Here is a 16758-nt window from a genome sequence, read left to right as displayed (position 1 = left end):
AGTCTCCAAGCCTCTCTTTCTGACCCTCAGGGCTCTTCTCAGGCCACACTCTAAGGGTCGAGCACTTTCACCTGGCTACAATGTCTCATTGAACTATGATCGTCCCTCTTCCTTCCCAGCTTTGGGTGTGTAGAAATCTCTGACTTATGTGTGGCTGCTGGAATGTAGCCCAAAGGCAAGAGTTATATCAGTTGCTCTGTCCACTTTGCCTCTGGTCCCTTGCACCATTGGTACACAACCTCCAGAAGGTCACCCATGAAGGAATAGGTTCTTGGACTGACCAAGGTTTTGACTCCAGATTGACTTGGCAGTGGCTTTTGGGGGCCGTATTGAAGTGTTTGTGTGTGTGTGTGTGTGTGTGTGTGTGTGTGTGTGTGTGTGTGTTGTGGGGTTGAGATAGAATAAGGTGGGGGATTGGATGTGGGACCTTTGCATACAAAGCATTTACCATTGAGCTATAGTCCTTCCCAAAGATATTCTCAATATTGGAAGCTGTCTTCCATTGAGTCAGACATTTGATCCAATATTGTTTGTTCTGTAAGGTAATGGCCCTACAGGGTCTCATGTAGAGAAGCTTCTTTCCCATCACCTGCTGCTTGATCCTTTTAACTACAGAGTGAACCTGGGACCTTGTCCATTTTAAACATGTGCTGCTACTTTGCCATCTCCCTTGCTCCTAAACATGTGCTTTAGAAGAGAGGCTTTGTTGGCATGTGGTGGGGGAAGGAAGAAGTGCAATAACTTTCTCCCAAGTTGATACTTCTCACAACCAAGGAATTCAGAGGCATTTCATGTCCAAAATTCTCATGCAGAAATGACAAGTGATGGCACATGAAGGTTTTTCTTTGGACTGGGACTGCTAACATGAACAATTCAAACTAAAAACCTTTAACAGCCAACCTTTTCAGGGAATATAAGTTGAAGGGTAAAAGTTTTGTTTCTAGCGTTGCACGTTGCATTAACTGAACTGAACAATATTTGAAGTGCCCCAAAGTCACAGGTTGGCTGCATTTGAGCAGTGAAATGGCTTGTAGGTGCTAAATAAACAGCACCGATATGTCACTTTCTGGACATGTTTTCTGCATTTGTGTTTGCTTTTATTTGTCATATTGCAGAGTTTTGATCAGTTGAGAATTTGGCATTTTGGAGACAATTAGAGTCCTCCTTGCCCATAAACTCTGTTAGAATATTGCAAGAAGACTTCTTTTTAGTAATTATGCAACTAAATCAAACACCAAATAGTGGAGAGGCAAAGAGTGTGGAGGACACCTGTGATGGGATGATGAGCTGCTTGTGCGTAAAATCGTAGTCCCTCAGAGTTTGTTCAAGCCCACAAACTTCTGTCTGTGACAGAGCCCCTCAGACATGGCTGCTCTAGTCACTTGCAGATTCCGACAGTGGTTGCTTTCGGAATCGTTTCCAGCATAAAAGCTCCTTAACGGAAACACGTCTTCTGGACTCACGGCGTGACAGTTTCCGGCGAGGAGTGGGTCTCCCTATGGGAGCTTCAGATACCTCCCCACTGTTCTCGCTGGACGTGTCCCTGAGCCCTCCCTCCTGCTCGCTTTCCCTCAGAGATCCACCTCTCCCCCTGCTGGTTCCTGCTTCAGCTGCTGAGTCTCTCCCAGCCTGCGTGAGCCCCTCCACCAGAGACCCACCTCTTCCCCTGCTGGTTCCTTCTTCAGCTGCTGAGTCTCTCCCAGCCTGCGTGAGCCCTTCCGCCACCGGTTCCTCCGATGGCAGTTCCCTGACAACACCCAAGAACAGGACTCTTCTCTGGAGTCCATTTGGCCTCTTTAACTGCTCTGCCTCTCTATCTGCTGCTCATCAAAAGTGTATCTCTTGCTCTTTGTTTCTCTTTCTTTCAGTGCCTCCTACTGTTCGCTCCAAGCAGAGCACTGTGAATGCCACGGCAAATCTCAGCCAGTCAGTCAAACTCGTGTGTGATGCAGACGGCTTTCCAGAGCCAACCATCAGTTGGACCAAGTAAGATGTGCAGAATCTCAGGTCATGTTCATTAGCACTGTGCAAGCAGGTTTTAGTTGAGAGGGCACCGTTGCTATGGAACACCGGGGTGCCCCAAAAGGCTTAGTGTTGTTGTCTTGCTTTGACCCAAATTAACTCCCTCCAAGAGCATGGGTTGAGTAATAACATGATGCTTTCCTTTAACCTCCTTCAGTTCCATTCATTTTACTTTTGAAAGCCAGCCCCAACTGATAAACCCCGCAGTTGAAATAACTACATCTGTCCGTGTGCTTTGCATCCTTCAGGGATGGGGAATCAATAGAAAGAGGTGAGGATGATGAAAAGTACGGCTTCAGTTATGACGGCTCAGAGCTGACTATTCGCAAGGTGGAGAAGAACGACGAGGCAGAGTATCTCTGCATCGCTGAGAATAAAGCTGGCGAGCATGATGCCACCATACACCTCAAAGTCTTCGGTAAGTTGGGCTTTTATTGCTTCTAGTTCATTCTTTCTCCTCTCTGACCCAAAAATAAACAGACAAAAGTCGGTCTTAGGTATCTGTTGGAAGATTTAGTTAAATTTCTTAAACACCTGTTTCTAAAAAAGGCTCAAGGGATCTTGAAGATTTAAAACATACGAAAACTAAAACAAGATAGTGATATAAAAATATAAGAAGAAGAGGAGTTTGGATTTGATATCCAGCTTTATCACTACCCGAAGGAGTCTCCTTTCCCTTCCTCCCCCACAACAAACACTCTGTGAGGTGGGTGGGGCTGAGAGACTTCAAAGAAGTGTGTCTAGCCCAAGGTCACCCAGCAGCTGCATGTGGAGGAGCGGAGACACAAACCTGGTTCCCCAGATTACATATCTATCGCTCCTAACCACTACACCGCCTGATTTAAATAACCCATTCCACTAGTGGAAGTCAGTGCACGACTCCGGCTACCACAATGGAACTTCACCTCCTCTTCCCCCTGCATGCACCCTGTGCCTCCTCCAAATCCACTCTGGAGATCATGAGAACTTCCACAGCAGTGAGCATGGAGAGGAAAGGGGAGATCATTCCATCAGACAGGCAGAAATGGAAATGGAACCATCTCCTTAGTGCTATGTCGAATTCCACCCATAATGTCATTACCACACCACCCCAGTAGACAGAGCCTCAGGAATAATGAACTTAAAAAGTTGTAAAAGTAACCATCCCATCAAATGCTCGGAAGTTAATTATTTATTGTGTTTCATTTCGTTTCATCTGAATTGCTTCCCATGAGGCATCTTGAAGTTATTTTTAAATAAGAAGTTTAAATAGTTCCTTGTGTGTGTGTGTGCAGATAGATAGATGATAGATTGTTGTTGTTTGTTGTTTAGTCGCTTAGTCGTGTCCGACTCTTCATGACCCTATGGACCAGAGCACGCCAGGCACTCCTGTCTTCCACTGCCTCCCACAGTTTGGTCAAACTCATGCTGGTAGCTTCGAGAACACTGTCCAACCATCTCGTCCTCTGTCATCCCCTTCTCCTTCTGTCCTCAGTCTTTCGCAACATCAGGGACTTTTCCAGGGAGTCTTCTCTTCTCATGAGGTGGCCAAAGTATTGGAGCCTCAGCTTCAGGATCTGTCCTTCCAGTGAGCACTCAGGACTGATTTCCTTAAGAATGGATAGGTTTGATCTTCTTGCAGTCCATGGGACTCTCAAGAGTCTCCTCCAGCACCATAATTCAAAAGCATCAATTCTTCGGCGATCAGCCTTCTTTATGGTTTAGCTTTCACTTCCATACATCACTACTGGGAAAACCATAGCTTTAACTAGATAGATATAGATATAGATACACACACAGAGAGAGAGAGAGAGAGAGAGAGAGAGAGAGAGAGAGAGAGAGAGTGTCTAAAACAACAGCAGCACATGAATAAATATGTCTATACCTGGTACATAGATAAAAATGAGTTTGCTAGTCCCCAGCTTAGCTTCCCAGATTTCATGTAATATTTGACAAGTTTCTAATTCTTGAGAGAGCAATCCAAAAGGGTCAGGAGAGAGAATCAAACCACCCTTGTCTTCTGGACTCAACAGCAGAGTAGAAGGTAGGTGTGTGGGATCAGGGTGGCTAGGGGGGTGGTGAGGTGGGCCCCTGCCAGGGGTGCGGGCGATGGGGAGGGCCCCAAAAGTGGTTTAAAACTATGTCCATAACTATAAATATTGATTATTGCCTCATAAGAAATGGTTTTAAATAGAGGGTGAATTGAATGGGGTTGGGGGGTTGGAGGAGAGGCAGAAAGAAGAGCTAATTTGTCTGTGGCTAGAGGGCGCAATCTAGGCGGTTCTGTTAGGGGTGCAAGATCACCTATCTATGGTTCTGTGTGAGATACACATTTTCTTCTTATGTTCTGGCTTTGTGTGGTGTCTACCATTGTTATTATTATTATTGCTACTAGTTGCTTTCCTCACAAAAATGACCCAAAGTGACTTACAAAAGTAAACATTAAAACCAATCATAATAACCACAACCACTAAAATACACATTTTTGAGAGAAAGTTTCCCGCCCATTGACTTTGGTTGTGGGTAATAAAGCTCCTGCGCTGACATGGTTTTTCTCATGTTCCAGGAACTTATCAGGGTGCCCTTCCTATCAGGATCCTGACCCACATGCACACACTTGGGGTGCTTCCTCTGGTGTGTGATGTCGGTGCCTTGATGTCTGAGGGGAACTAGCTGCAGACCTTCCCACAGCCTCCTGAAGGAGGCATCCGATGTTAAATGTCTCACGAGGTTGGACCTTTCCCTCTGTCATTAGATAGTGAGAACCAATCGACTCTATGGCCCCTGAGATGCCCTGGGTAAAAACAGTGCCTAGTGAATATTCAGCTGCTCCTTAAAATCTCTTTCTGCAGTGTGCAGGAGCAAAAATATGCAAAATGAACAAGATTATTATGCAAATTAACTTTCATTATGGGATTATAGTGTACTTTAATATGATCCATCAAAAGCTAATGTTACATTGTAATTTTTTTCTGACTGTGTTTGATTTGTATTGTTTTGTTAAGTACCCTGGAATAAATGTTTATGAATGGCTGTACACAAATGCCTTAAAAATAAAGAAACAAAGAAGTTAATTACATTTCAATTGTATGGATTTTAGTGAGAGAATTTGAGCACAATCCTATGTATGCCTCCTTAGAAGGATACTTATATTGATCTTATTTCTAGGTTGTTAATGGAGTGCAGCCAATATTTGCTTGGATTATAGCCTTAATATTACTATCTAGCATTATTGTTCTTAAAAATAATAAATTGATTATTAAGATTCATGTATACAGTTGCAAAGCCCTGATAGGTTTTGGTTCCCTTATGCCTGCAACTAGTAATGGTCAGACTCTTGGCAATTCCCAATGAAATAAATGGGAATGGAATTTATTTTGATGAGCCTTGCTCAGTTGTGACTCCTCGGAGGACGGTGCCCTGTGTTTTCAGACAACATAAACCAACAACCAAATAAACCTTCTTTTGTGTGCTTTTGTACCCTTTCTTTAGCAAAACCCAAAATCACCTATGTGGAGAACAAAACTGCTATGGAACTGGAAGACCAGATCACTCTGACCTGTGAAGCTTCTGGAGACCCCATCCCCTCCATCACGTGGAGGACCTCTACACGGAACATCAGTAATGAAGAGAAGGTATTGCTTCACCTTAGGTCCAGTCCTCCTGCAGCAGGGCAATAAAATCAGGGGAAGTAGAAGGCCCAGGAGCTTCCTCTACTCCCTCTCAACTGGCAATGTAATGTTGCACACTGGAACCGCTGTTCCTCTAAGCTTGGTTCACATGCAGATAGTAATATTTAATATTTACATTATTTCACAACTCTCTAGGGTTCACCAAGATTAGATTTCCCACACTAAGGACGGGAGATGGGACATGGTTTGGATTTCATTTTAATAAGGACTTACCTAACTTTCCATTTTTGAGGCAATATGTGAACCAAAACGCACCTATCTTTTGAAATTCATATATTTTGCAATGCAGTTCCTCTGCCCCAAAAATGTGTATATTAGGAGAAAATGTGCCTTAAAATGCATTATACAAAGACGATTGCTTGCAAAAATGTGTACATTAGGTAAAATTGGATCCTGAAAGGTATATGCATAGTAGGAAAAATTGGCAATAAAATTCAGTCATGAGACTTTTTTCAAACAGAATTGCACCCTGACATGCTGAAATGTCATGAACTGAACTTAAAACTGGAGAAATGGGAAACTAATGAAATTCAAAATTGACAGATTCCCCCTTCCCTTTCCCACACTGCTAATGGAGGATTCAAGACGAAGGAAAGCGTAACATAGCTATAGCTACCAAGAGAGTCGACAGATGAGGTGGAATTTGAATTGGGGACTCCCTGGCTTACACCTTTGGCTGCTATTCTACCAAGGCATGTTCCCAAAATGTCGTTCAAATCCCTTGGAGGATAAACGGCTGCTGACAACTAACCTGATTCCACTGTAGTAAGCCAATGGATCTCACTGTAGCCCTTACCTCTGGGTCCCCCATGTCTAATTAGCATAGATCAGAACATCTGTCATTGACATGGAGACTCTTGGTGTGATTTCAAGAATCCAAATAGTATACATTGCAAAAAAAACAAAAATGATGGATAGTTGGGGCCTGGGTTCAGCAGTCTCCTGTGATGTGTGCAATACATATATTGGCCTGTTGAGAGGTAGCAGAATAGGGTGTAACTAGCCTCATACAATTTCATTGGCTTATGTTAAGGTAGGATTCATATTTATGTCAGCTTAGCAAAAAACAAAACAAAACCCTGCCTTAGTAATTTGCAACCCTGCAATGGCTTCACATAAGAATGGAATTTGCCTGAGCTAAGCCATCGAGAGAGCCAGGAGCCAAAGGGTATGTGCTAGGGACCAAGTCTAGAGCCAGGAAAGGCTTTTATTTCTGAGGCCAAGTCCTAGCACTAATAGGGAGGTTTTATAGCCCTTTCTGTCGACTACAGCCAAAAACCAGCCTGGGTGGGTGGAGTCATTCTAGTATCTGGTGACCTTCCACTGTCGATGGTACACCATGTGGATGAGCTACGTGTTATTGATTCTAGCCCCAGGTAACAGAACCAATTCTCCATCTACTTCTCCTTGCATGGTTGCCCAGAGGCGATTTCTTAACCACACACGAAGAAATGATTATTTATTTGCAGACCTAAATAATCAATTCCATTGCTTCCCAGGAGCTTGCTGGATCTGTAGCCTCTTGGGAGGTGCATGTTTTTGTTCCTTTCTGACTGCCAAACATGCAAGGAAAGTTGCACCCATCCTTTCGCTCTTAGATGATGGGCCGGGTATTGGTGCTGCGATTCCAGTGTGCAACAGCCATTACAGCAACTACCAAAAGCAGAAGTTGCTTGGGAGAAATTGGGGGGTGAGGGAAGGGAGAGATGCATATGTAGCCTAAAAACATTCTGTGGACCCAAATGAGCCTGTTCATTCTTTTTTCTCTTGATATCCTGCACTTTTACTCTTTCACGCTGCACGTAACTCCAGGCACAAAAGCCCTGGCTGCCTTTGTGCTCGCTTGTTAACTGTCGTCGACCACATATCGAAACCATTTTTTTGTTCTTGATGGCAAAAATAATTAGCAGTTTTGAAATAAAGATGATGTCTTCGGATTGGATGTGGCCAGAAGCTGCACGGGGCTGGCCGCTCGTCATAATAGTCCCATGTGAACAGCAAGTGAATAAAGAAAGAAAGAAAGAAAGGGAGAGCATTGCTCAGTTCTTATGCAGCTACAAATTCAAGCAGTGCTTATTAGTTAATTGCATTTAAGGTCAAAGAAAAGTGTTGAACCTTTTTCATTAGTTATGACAGTGTAGAAAAGTAGGGAATTCAGATCCAAACACATACTGTACATAGAGAGCAGAATGGTTTGGAGGCATTGGACTGCTTTGTATGTCATGATAAGCTACAGTTTGTCTTGAGCCATGTTTTCATTGTGAACAGGCTTCTCTCCTGCCACGCAAGTTCCTATCTGACTTCTTGGTTTATTTTTGGCTTGCTGTTTAAGGTTTGGTTAAGGCAAACAAATCACAGTCCAGGTTCAAATGACACAAGAAGCCATACTATAGATTGTTTGAGCCACGTGGGAAGGCATGTTTTATTTAGAAAAATGGATAGACCAAATCAAGTACAACAGTATATTTTTAAAGCATATTTTAGGATTAAATATGTTCAGAAGTGTGCATATTGAGCTAAAATGCTGATCTAAATATATGTTTTATGGTAAAAATACATATTAAAATATGAATACATCCTTAAATGTGAATTATCATCTGGATTAGTTAAAAAAATGGGAAAGTAGATTAATGTGGAAATGAGACAGTATAAACTTATGAATGAACACATGGAAAACAGGCACAAACCAGAAATAGACCGATCCACTATCTATAGTTCCCTATGTTCAGCTACTAATGGCAGCATTTTCTGTGTTCAAATATAGCATGAGAATTCATTGTAAATCAGCCAAACAATGCGCAAAGCTGGGAGAGGTGGCTGAGTTATTTTTCCCTGAGGAATTTCCCCTTCAAGAAGCTCAGAGTAAAACTGCTAAATATTTTTGAAACGTTCACTTCTGCCGTTGAACACTCTATGCTAAGGAACTATAAAGGTTCATCCTCCTTTGGATAGTTTCTAATGGAGACTGGAATGGGCAGGGGGAGGGGAAACGTGAAGAATTTAGACCTGCTGCTGCTGCTGCTGTTGTTGCTACTGCTGCTGCTGCTGCTGTTTTGTCTGGTGTGTGGGCTGGATGCCTTGCTGATGAGTTTCCTTGTTCTTTGTATATTGCCATTACATTCCAGTTAATTTTCAGGCATTTATGCTTTGGTTTTGTCATTAGTTCAAACAAGAGATCTGTGCTATGGGAGCAGACTAAGCAAGTGTGGGGTCAAGCAAAATGGCAACAAATGGGCCTCCTAAACCATCAGTGCTCAATATTGTTAGCACACCATAATAAAAGGAGGAGTGGAGTTGATTTAGCAGATCCTTCCCCAACTGGGTACCTTCCAGATGCTTGCAATTACAAATTTTATCTTCATTTTTGAGCATTCATAATTCTGGCTGCAGTTGATGAGAGTTGGAGTCCAACAACATCTGAAGGGCACCAGTTGGGGAAGTCTAGTTCAGTTCAGCAGCCAAAATTGTAATCCCCATCTTCCAGCAGTGGTACATTTCTGACTAACAGATGATGGGGACTGAACAGTGAGGATGAATTATCACTTCCTTTGCTGGCTCATGAATTTCCATGAAACATCTCTCGGTTCCTGTTGACCACAGGAAGCTGGGTTAAATGGGTCTTTTGATCTGATTCCACATGGCAGCTTAGTTCTTATCACAGTAACTCTCAAATGTCACAGCTAAATACCAGTGCATGGTATACATTTGTATTAATCAGCAGATGGCAGGACATAGTTCCAGTTGTCCAAACCAGTGAAGCCTGGGGTTAGTCCAGTTTCTCTTGCATGAGAATTAAACTGGACTAGATCCTTGCGAGGTTTACCAGGTTGTCGAACGGATGATCAGGTGTTTGTTATTCAAAACTGTTGATTATGTGAATGAATGGGATTTGTGCAAAAGCTTAGAGGTGCCCATTGACTGTGCAAATGGTATAATCTAGTTGCACTCAAGTCAAGGCGTTATCTAGATACAGGAACAGTGCCGTCTATGGATCAATTGTGCTGCCAGGAATGGTGCCTTGTGTGGTGGTGGGAATCTTCATTTGCAACACCATGTCTGCTATCAGTTATGCAGCTTCTCTTGGTGAAACAGAAGAAATACACACAACCTTAGGGCTGGTTTCTTGCCAATGTTCTTAGGCCCACTATCCCATTGGGCCCATTGTGCAAAGCCTCCAGCTCGGTGCACAGTGGTAATGTTAGAGTTACACCTGTACAGTTCCTTAAACAGTTACACCTGGACAGTTCCTTAAACAGTGGAGGTAGCCAAGTAACTTTCTCCCTGATTCCCACAAAGTAGACTGCCACCCAGTGCAGCCCCCCTGCCATCTACCTTCCCCTCATGCACATAAACTTATTTGCCTCTGTTTTGGAAACTTAGGCCGAAGACCTGGAACTCCTCAAGAAGGTTTGGCCCAGCAGCCTTTAAAAAATAAAATGAGTATTTCAACAAGTTGTATACCAGTTAGTCACAGTCAGCTCTAAGCAGTGTTGCCCCAACTTCTTGCCCTAAGTTGCCAGACCAAACTATATATGTATGATTAATAAAGATAAGATACACCTTTAAGCACCAGGCAAAAACGTTCAACATTAACCAGGCCTTTGACTGATAGACATTCAGTGCCTTTTAAAAATGTGTTGTGGAAGGGTGGGCGGTTATTGGGTTGTCTTTGTTCTCGTTTTTATTACGTGTTTTCTGTTTTTTATATGTTGTGAACCACCCTGAGATCTACAGGTATAGGGCGGAGTACAAATTTAATAAATAAATAAATAAAATAAAATAAAAACTAAATAGATGGAAAAGACACATTGATCCCATTTTTCATATTAGCTGCCTTCCCAACACACTTGGCAAAGGGTTTATAGGGATTCTGCTTATTGGAGAATTAGCTAAATTAACTAAATTATATACCTCTGGCCCCTCCCTATCATTGTGATAGATTTTACCTTTGTGAGTTGGTATCATAGTAAAACGAGAACCCATACACTTAGGAGTGGCTAACCTGTGAGCCTCTGGCTGCTCTTAGACTCTTAAGACCCATCAGCCCCAGCTAGCATGGCCAATAGCTAGAGAAATTGGGTTAGAGCCCAATCAGGTTGGTCATCCATGCCATAAAGTCAGGACGGGAATTGGAGTACAGGGGATAATCTTTTTCTTCTCCAGAAAACCTCCAGTCAGTTTCCCCCACCTGACTGCCTCTTAGCTCATGATTTATAATTCAAGTTTGTCAAGGTTAGTTGTAATACTATATACATCATTGTCAAGGCAATCAGTCAATCGTCTCTTTTGTGCCAAATTCCTTAGCTTCAATTAGTAGTGCCTCCACCAAAATAAATGGCTTGTACATACTTTTGAATATGATCTTCAAAAGGATTGATTTTGTTAGAAATGCCTGGAGTTTTGCCCACTTCAATGCAGCTTTAATGATGATAATGACAAATAATAATTAGCATTTATATAGTGTTTTAAATAACTAAAAGTACTTCTTATCTATTATTTTAGTATTCCTTAACATGCCCTGTAAATTGGGGTCAGTACTATTCTCCCCATGTTGCAGATGGGGTAAACTGAGACTGAGAGTTGACGTAACTAAATCCTTATAGGGAGTTTATTGAACTTGGGGCTTATGGATTTGTAGTGCAAATGTTTGTTGCAAGAAGGAAATGTCCTTACTCCTTCTGTTTTGGTTCTCCCAGTTGTGTTTGGGAAGAACATCCAGTGGGGCTCAGCACAAGGCCAAAGTTCCTTTAGATTAACGTCAGCAGTGTCAAATGATTTCAGGTTGCTGCTTAAGAGGAGTCAGGGCAATATTGCTAACGTATGATGGGTAACTAGGCTTGTTTGTAATGTAGTCTTACACATGTACAAGCAGTCGTATTTGCATGCAAGTCTCTTATGTGAGTAGCTGTCACCTGAAGCTGCAGATTGGGTCCCCCCACTGTATTGAATGGGGACGTTTCTACAGAGGGAAGAATCCTCAGGGCAGCTGTGGGATCTCTATGCCAATTGTGGTAGCTGGAGCTGATGTGAGTTGTTGTCCAGAACATCTGGAGGGCACCAGGTTGGTGAAGGCTCTAAGCACTTTCTGAGTCAGAACAGAGACAGAAATTGTTGAGGCAGGGTTTGTGTGCACGCAGTATGTCGGAAACTGTGGTCATTGTCAGAGCTGGTGGCGCTGACCTTGCTGGGAATGATTTGGGAAACAGGTGCCTCATTGCTCATCCTCACTCCCTGAACATGCCATTTGTGTTTGGTGTCCATTGGCCTTTGTGTCTGTTGCTGCCATCCAAACATCCGCAGTGTTCACTGCACCCAAAGTCTTGCATCTTCCTGGTCATGTGATTCTATTACCAGGTGATTATGGACTCCTTTTACTGCAGCAGATTAAACCAGGAAAATGGGCATAGTTGGAAAACGTCCTTGGGTTTCAGGTAGTAGAGAAATTGACCCCGAGGTTTAAATTGGATTCTACTTTTCTTGTTTTCAATAGATTTCAAATTGTGCTTCTTTTTTCTGATATGAGCATTCTTGCCTCTTTAACAGCATGCATCATAATAATATGATATAACATAAAAAGAAAATATGCTTGTATGCATGCATGAGAAAGCATTTAAAATGTGTCGCTTTAATAGCTGTTCTCTGCTTGTGGACACAGAGTAATATGCTTATGTTGTGCCAGGAAAACATTTCTGTCTATATCTTTGCATTGCAAAGCTGCTGCAGTGGGGCAGGGGTGGGGGTGTCGCTGGGATTGCTGCCATTGGGGGCTGCTTGCGGCAAAATGGTGTGACAGAGCCAAATGTGCAGATTAAGTTGCCTTGCTGCTGAGCAGAAGCAGAGTCTGCAAATGATAATTTAGCCCTTGATCAATCAAACTTGGGGTTGTTGTTGTTGCTTTAATTACTGATTTGGAACAAATACCAGGGAATGGAGGCCCCACCGTAATCCCCCTTGCCCTTCATTGTCCCACCCACCTCACCTCCCTTCTTAAATTTGGTTTCGCATGTGCACGGAATGCAGTGTGATGCATACAACGTATTAACTGAAGCGGGGGAAGCAACAACATTTGTAAACATTTACTGCTCTTTTTTTGTGTGTGTTGTGTTTTATCTATCTGTTCTCTCCAGGCTTCATGGACCCGGCCCGAGAAACAAGAGGTATAAGATTACCAGACAAATAGCCAATCTTCTCTAGCTTTGTGTATATATGTGTATAAATATGTATTTAAATGTTGTGGATTAACAAATTTCTTGTAGCAGTAAGCAACCCAACTAAATCTAGTATTAATAATGTAACTGCATTGGTGTTGATTATCTATATATATACTATAATAAGTTCAAGCTATCTGCTGGTAGCTCTAGAAACCTCTTTCTGTCCTACTGCATCTTTGGATGAGCAAGCACAGTGTCTTTGGAATGGGACAAACATCACCAAGGACCTCCACCATGGGGCTTTGGTGGGATTAAAGTGGACCTGTGATGTTCAATAACACTAAACAATATTCTCCGTTTTGGACCTAGAAGGCTGAAAGCTCTTTTAGGCACAAATTCCCAAAGCAAAATTCTTAAAAGCATTGTTCATCCATGACATCCATGGGCTCATGGAGTAAGGTGAGGATGAGTTGGTAATTCCCCTCATCTCAGGATTTGTGCTCACAGCCCACTTAGCCCAGCTCAAATTCACTTGTTTGCTCATTCTCCCTCAGTAAGGCACGTTCTGCTCTACTTTAAAATGTTTGCATCACATTCCATCTCAGAAGCAGTGCAGTTACCTATCTCAAAGTCTATGTGTTCTCCAGAAGATGGTCCTATAGACTACATTTAGAGATGGGTAATTGGCTGACCTAGGTGTCGAACTGGAGCTCCTATCTGTATTGTATGGATCACCAACTTCAGCCACAATGCAACAGAGAGGGGTTGATCTCGTGCATTCATCCCACATCCATCAAGTTTGGACTTCATGCTCAATTTCGTGATTGGGAAATTGGGAGCAGGAAGGGAAGGGGATAATTTAAATCATAACCCTACTTTAGCAAAAATGATTTTGACCAACAGCTTCCATTAAACTGGGATTGTGTACCGAGTAAATGAAACGTGTATTGCATAAATTGGATGAGGTAGGCTTCTTGAAATGCGTCAGAACCGTGTACTAGTAAACATGACCCGGCTTATAGCAAAATCAGTCTGAGAAGTCTGGTGCAAGAAACTGTGGGTTCTGCTGTGGTTCTCATAATTTCTTTAGCTGCTGCTTAGAGTTCCAAACTCTTAAGAGCCAAAACACAACATCATGCTGGAGATCCTAGCTGAATCATCCTCTCTTCCATTTCTTCATTATGTATGCATCTATGGCAGGAGATGAGAAGGGTTATTCTTACTCTGATGGGAACTCTGTAGGATGAGTTTCTGTCATTTCTTGGTCATTTCTGTGATCTGCTTCTGATCCCAGGCAGAAGGCAGATCGTCCTTTGCTGCTGGACCAATTTCTAGATGAACCACCTTCACTTGCCAGGTGCTGGGTCTGTTGGAAAGAATACTGAATTAGGTGGAATCTCAGCCTGATAAGAATCTCTTTTAAGTAAGAATGCATTAGGATGATCACAGATCGTCAAGGGCTTGAGCTAGGTGTGATGCTGGAAATGCATGAGGGCATATTCAATGTCTTTCTGTTTTGCCAGAAGAAGTCTTGGGGGAGCCTGATATGAATTTGAGCTGAACAGAGAGGCTTTAACCATTTCCACAGTGCATGGTTAGCCATAGACTGATGGTTAGCCATAGGAAGAATAAATTTTCATGATGGCAAAGCCCCATAGCCCCATGAAGTGACTTCCTTTTGGAAAATAAGATGCATTCATGCCCAGTTTGGCCATAATCCTTAAGTCTTACGAGAAACTGAGTCTAGACAGTTTTGCTTTTATAAAATGTGAAACATGTTGGTGGATTGCAGGGTTGCTAGTAATCAGAAAACGATGGTAAGAACTCAAGTCAGCCCACCATCTTTCTACATCCATTTGTATATAATTTATTCCGTGCTGCATGTGCTGTTTTACTACTGAGAGGTGGTGCTCATAAACTCCAGTTCTCTAAGAATGTATTCATTTGCTTATTCCACAAGGTGAATCCAGCTTGTTTTCCCTCAGAGTATTTTGTGGGGGGAAATTGAGCTGGTAAAACTGCCATCGTGTATTTGTATGGGGGGTGCTATTGCTTATAACCTTTTATATTCAATTCAATTCTTCTTCAATTCTAGCCCCAGACTTCCTAGCATAATTCTATCTATGTGTTAGGATATAATATTTATTTGTTTGTCAAAAGAATTGAAGGTACATAAAAATCACTTTTTGGGGAGAGAGATGAAATACCTTGATAATGCATTCCTTTCCCCAACCCAAGACCTGTTTTGTGTTTTGGGGGGTTTGGATTCAATCCAGAATTTGTTTTCAAGGGAAGAGAGGCGGTATGTCAGAAGCAAAGAGGGTGGCAATTGGGAGTGGGTAAAACACTGAAGTGGGGGAGGAGGTGTCTGCAAAATGCAAGAATTTCTTCTTCGCCATTGTTCATATGGAAAACTATTGTCAAATGAAGAATTCCAGTACATGTGCATTGGACAGAAATGTGCAGATTTTCTATATATAAGTGATAAATTGTCATGTGTGAATTAATCCTGTTAAATCTGCCCCTCCTGGACACTAATATGCTTTGTTAACCAAAGTGGTTCTTTGATGTGACACCTTTAGCAATGTTGGCTGATTTTCATGGGATGTAAAGTTGTTCACTGCTGCAAGGGCATAGGAACATATACCCAAATAGGACTTCCTGGATCATCTTCCTGTTGCCATGACAACTGATGATAAAACTGGGCATTCAGTTGAGTGTGTGTTCCCTTTGTAGCTGGCTGGAGCCTAATCAGGCCACAAGTGCCACTTTTGATGTGCATATTATGGAATGTTGATTCGGCTGCAGATGAAAGAACAGGGACCAGCTGACAGGCTCTTGATGCATTTTCACCCTGAATGGAGTATATTAATAATCTCACTGCCCCAATTTGGAAGAATCGCTTTTTCATTGATAGGCAGCTTTCTAGTAGACACCACCTTTGTTTTCCTTTTGCAGAAACATCTTGCTATTCCTTTGTTAATCTACAGGAATTTTTCTCTTGGGAGTATTTGGTTAGGTGGGGATGTTTTTGGGGTGTGGGTTGTGTGCTTGTTTTATTTCTTTTTGTGCATTTGCATTAAGGGGAATGGGTGGGGAGGGATGGGGAAAACCCCTCTCTTTATCCAAGCTTCACCAGCCACGATGCAATAGCTGCCTTTCCCACATGTGAAAAAGAAAAGAGCAACTGCATCAAAACAGTTTTGAGGACAAATATTATCAGTTGCCATTATATATGATATTTATATTTAGCCTCCACGTTCGGGGCGGTCTACCTCTGTGAACCGATTGCAAGGTCAAACCACAGTCTTCGCCCGTTTCTTTCATGTCCTCCCCAGGGACCTCTAGCAGGCTGATACCAGAAACAAGATTCTAGCCTAGAGAATTGGATCCAGGAAGGAGCTCCTTCAAAATGGCATCAGCCTCATTGGGAGAGGAATCTGACATGTCACCATTGGAATTTCAAGACCTGTCTGGAGCTGCAGTTAAGCCAGGCTCAGCTGCAGCAACCAGGACAGTGTGAAAGTCTAGAAGCCAGATACTAAGTCATTTTGTCATTGCTAAGACTGAACCAAAGCATCATGACATTTGTAGGATTGTCTGAAGGCCAAGTTTACAGCTATTTTTCTTCATGGAGCGTGAGTCTGCTGGTTGCAGCTATGATGAGTGCTGCCATTTTCCAGACATTTGCCTGGGCAACACAGGAACATTTCCCTGTCTTCCTGCACTCTACTTCAGCTCAGTGCTGGAAATACAAGACAGTGGTATGCATCCTGCCTGAGAACAGCCATTGAAGAAATTAAATTGGACCAGGATGTCAGCACAGTGGGTCTATTTTGCTTCTACCTTCACATGGCAGGAGTGCAACTTTGCACCCTGAAAACAAAGCAGTGTTGTTAGGCAGGTTTTTGTTG

At 42.6% G+C, this 16758-nt stretch overlaps 1 protein-coding gene across 18 annotated transcripts in view; it reads left to right on the top strand.

Moving 5' to 3' along the window:
- Positions 1 to 16758, top strand: part of NCAM1 (neural cell adhesion molecule 1) — a 216157-nt gene that overhangs the window by 140793 nt on the left and 58606 nt on the right. For 11 of the 18 annotated variants that reach the window (XM_077919472.1, XM_077919471.1, XM_077919477.1 and 8 more), the window contains exons 6-9: positions 1869 to 1986; positions 2271 to 2440; positions 5494 to 5636; positions 12821 to 12850. In XM_077919472.1, the coding sequence (XP_077775598.1) occupies positions 1869 to 1986; positions 2271 to 2440; positions 5494 to 5636; positions 12821 to 12850 (461 nt within the window). The remainder of the gene's footprint in view (positions 1 to 1868; positions 1987 to 2270; positions 2441 to 5493; positions 5637 to 12820; positions 12851 to 16758) is intronic. The other 7 variants (XM_077919478.1, XM_077919475.1, XM_077919479.1 and 4 more) reach the window with 1 other exon arrangement.

This window comes from Podarcis muralis, chromosome 15 (assembly GCF_964188315.1).
Source record: "Podarcis muralis chromosome 15, rPodMur119.hap1.1, whole genome shotgun sequence".
In the NCBI taxonomy this organism is placed as follows: domain Eukaryota; kingdom Metazoa; phylum Chordata; class Lepidosauria; order Squamata; family Lacertidae; genus Podarcis; species Podarcis muralis.
The sequence above is the reverse complement of the archived record's forward strand: the minus strand, read 5'-3'. Positions and strand labels throughout refer to the sequence as shown.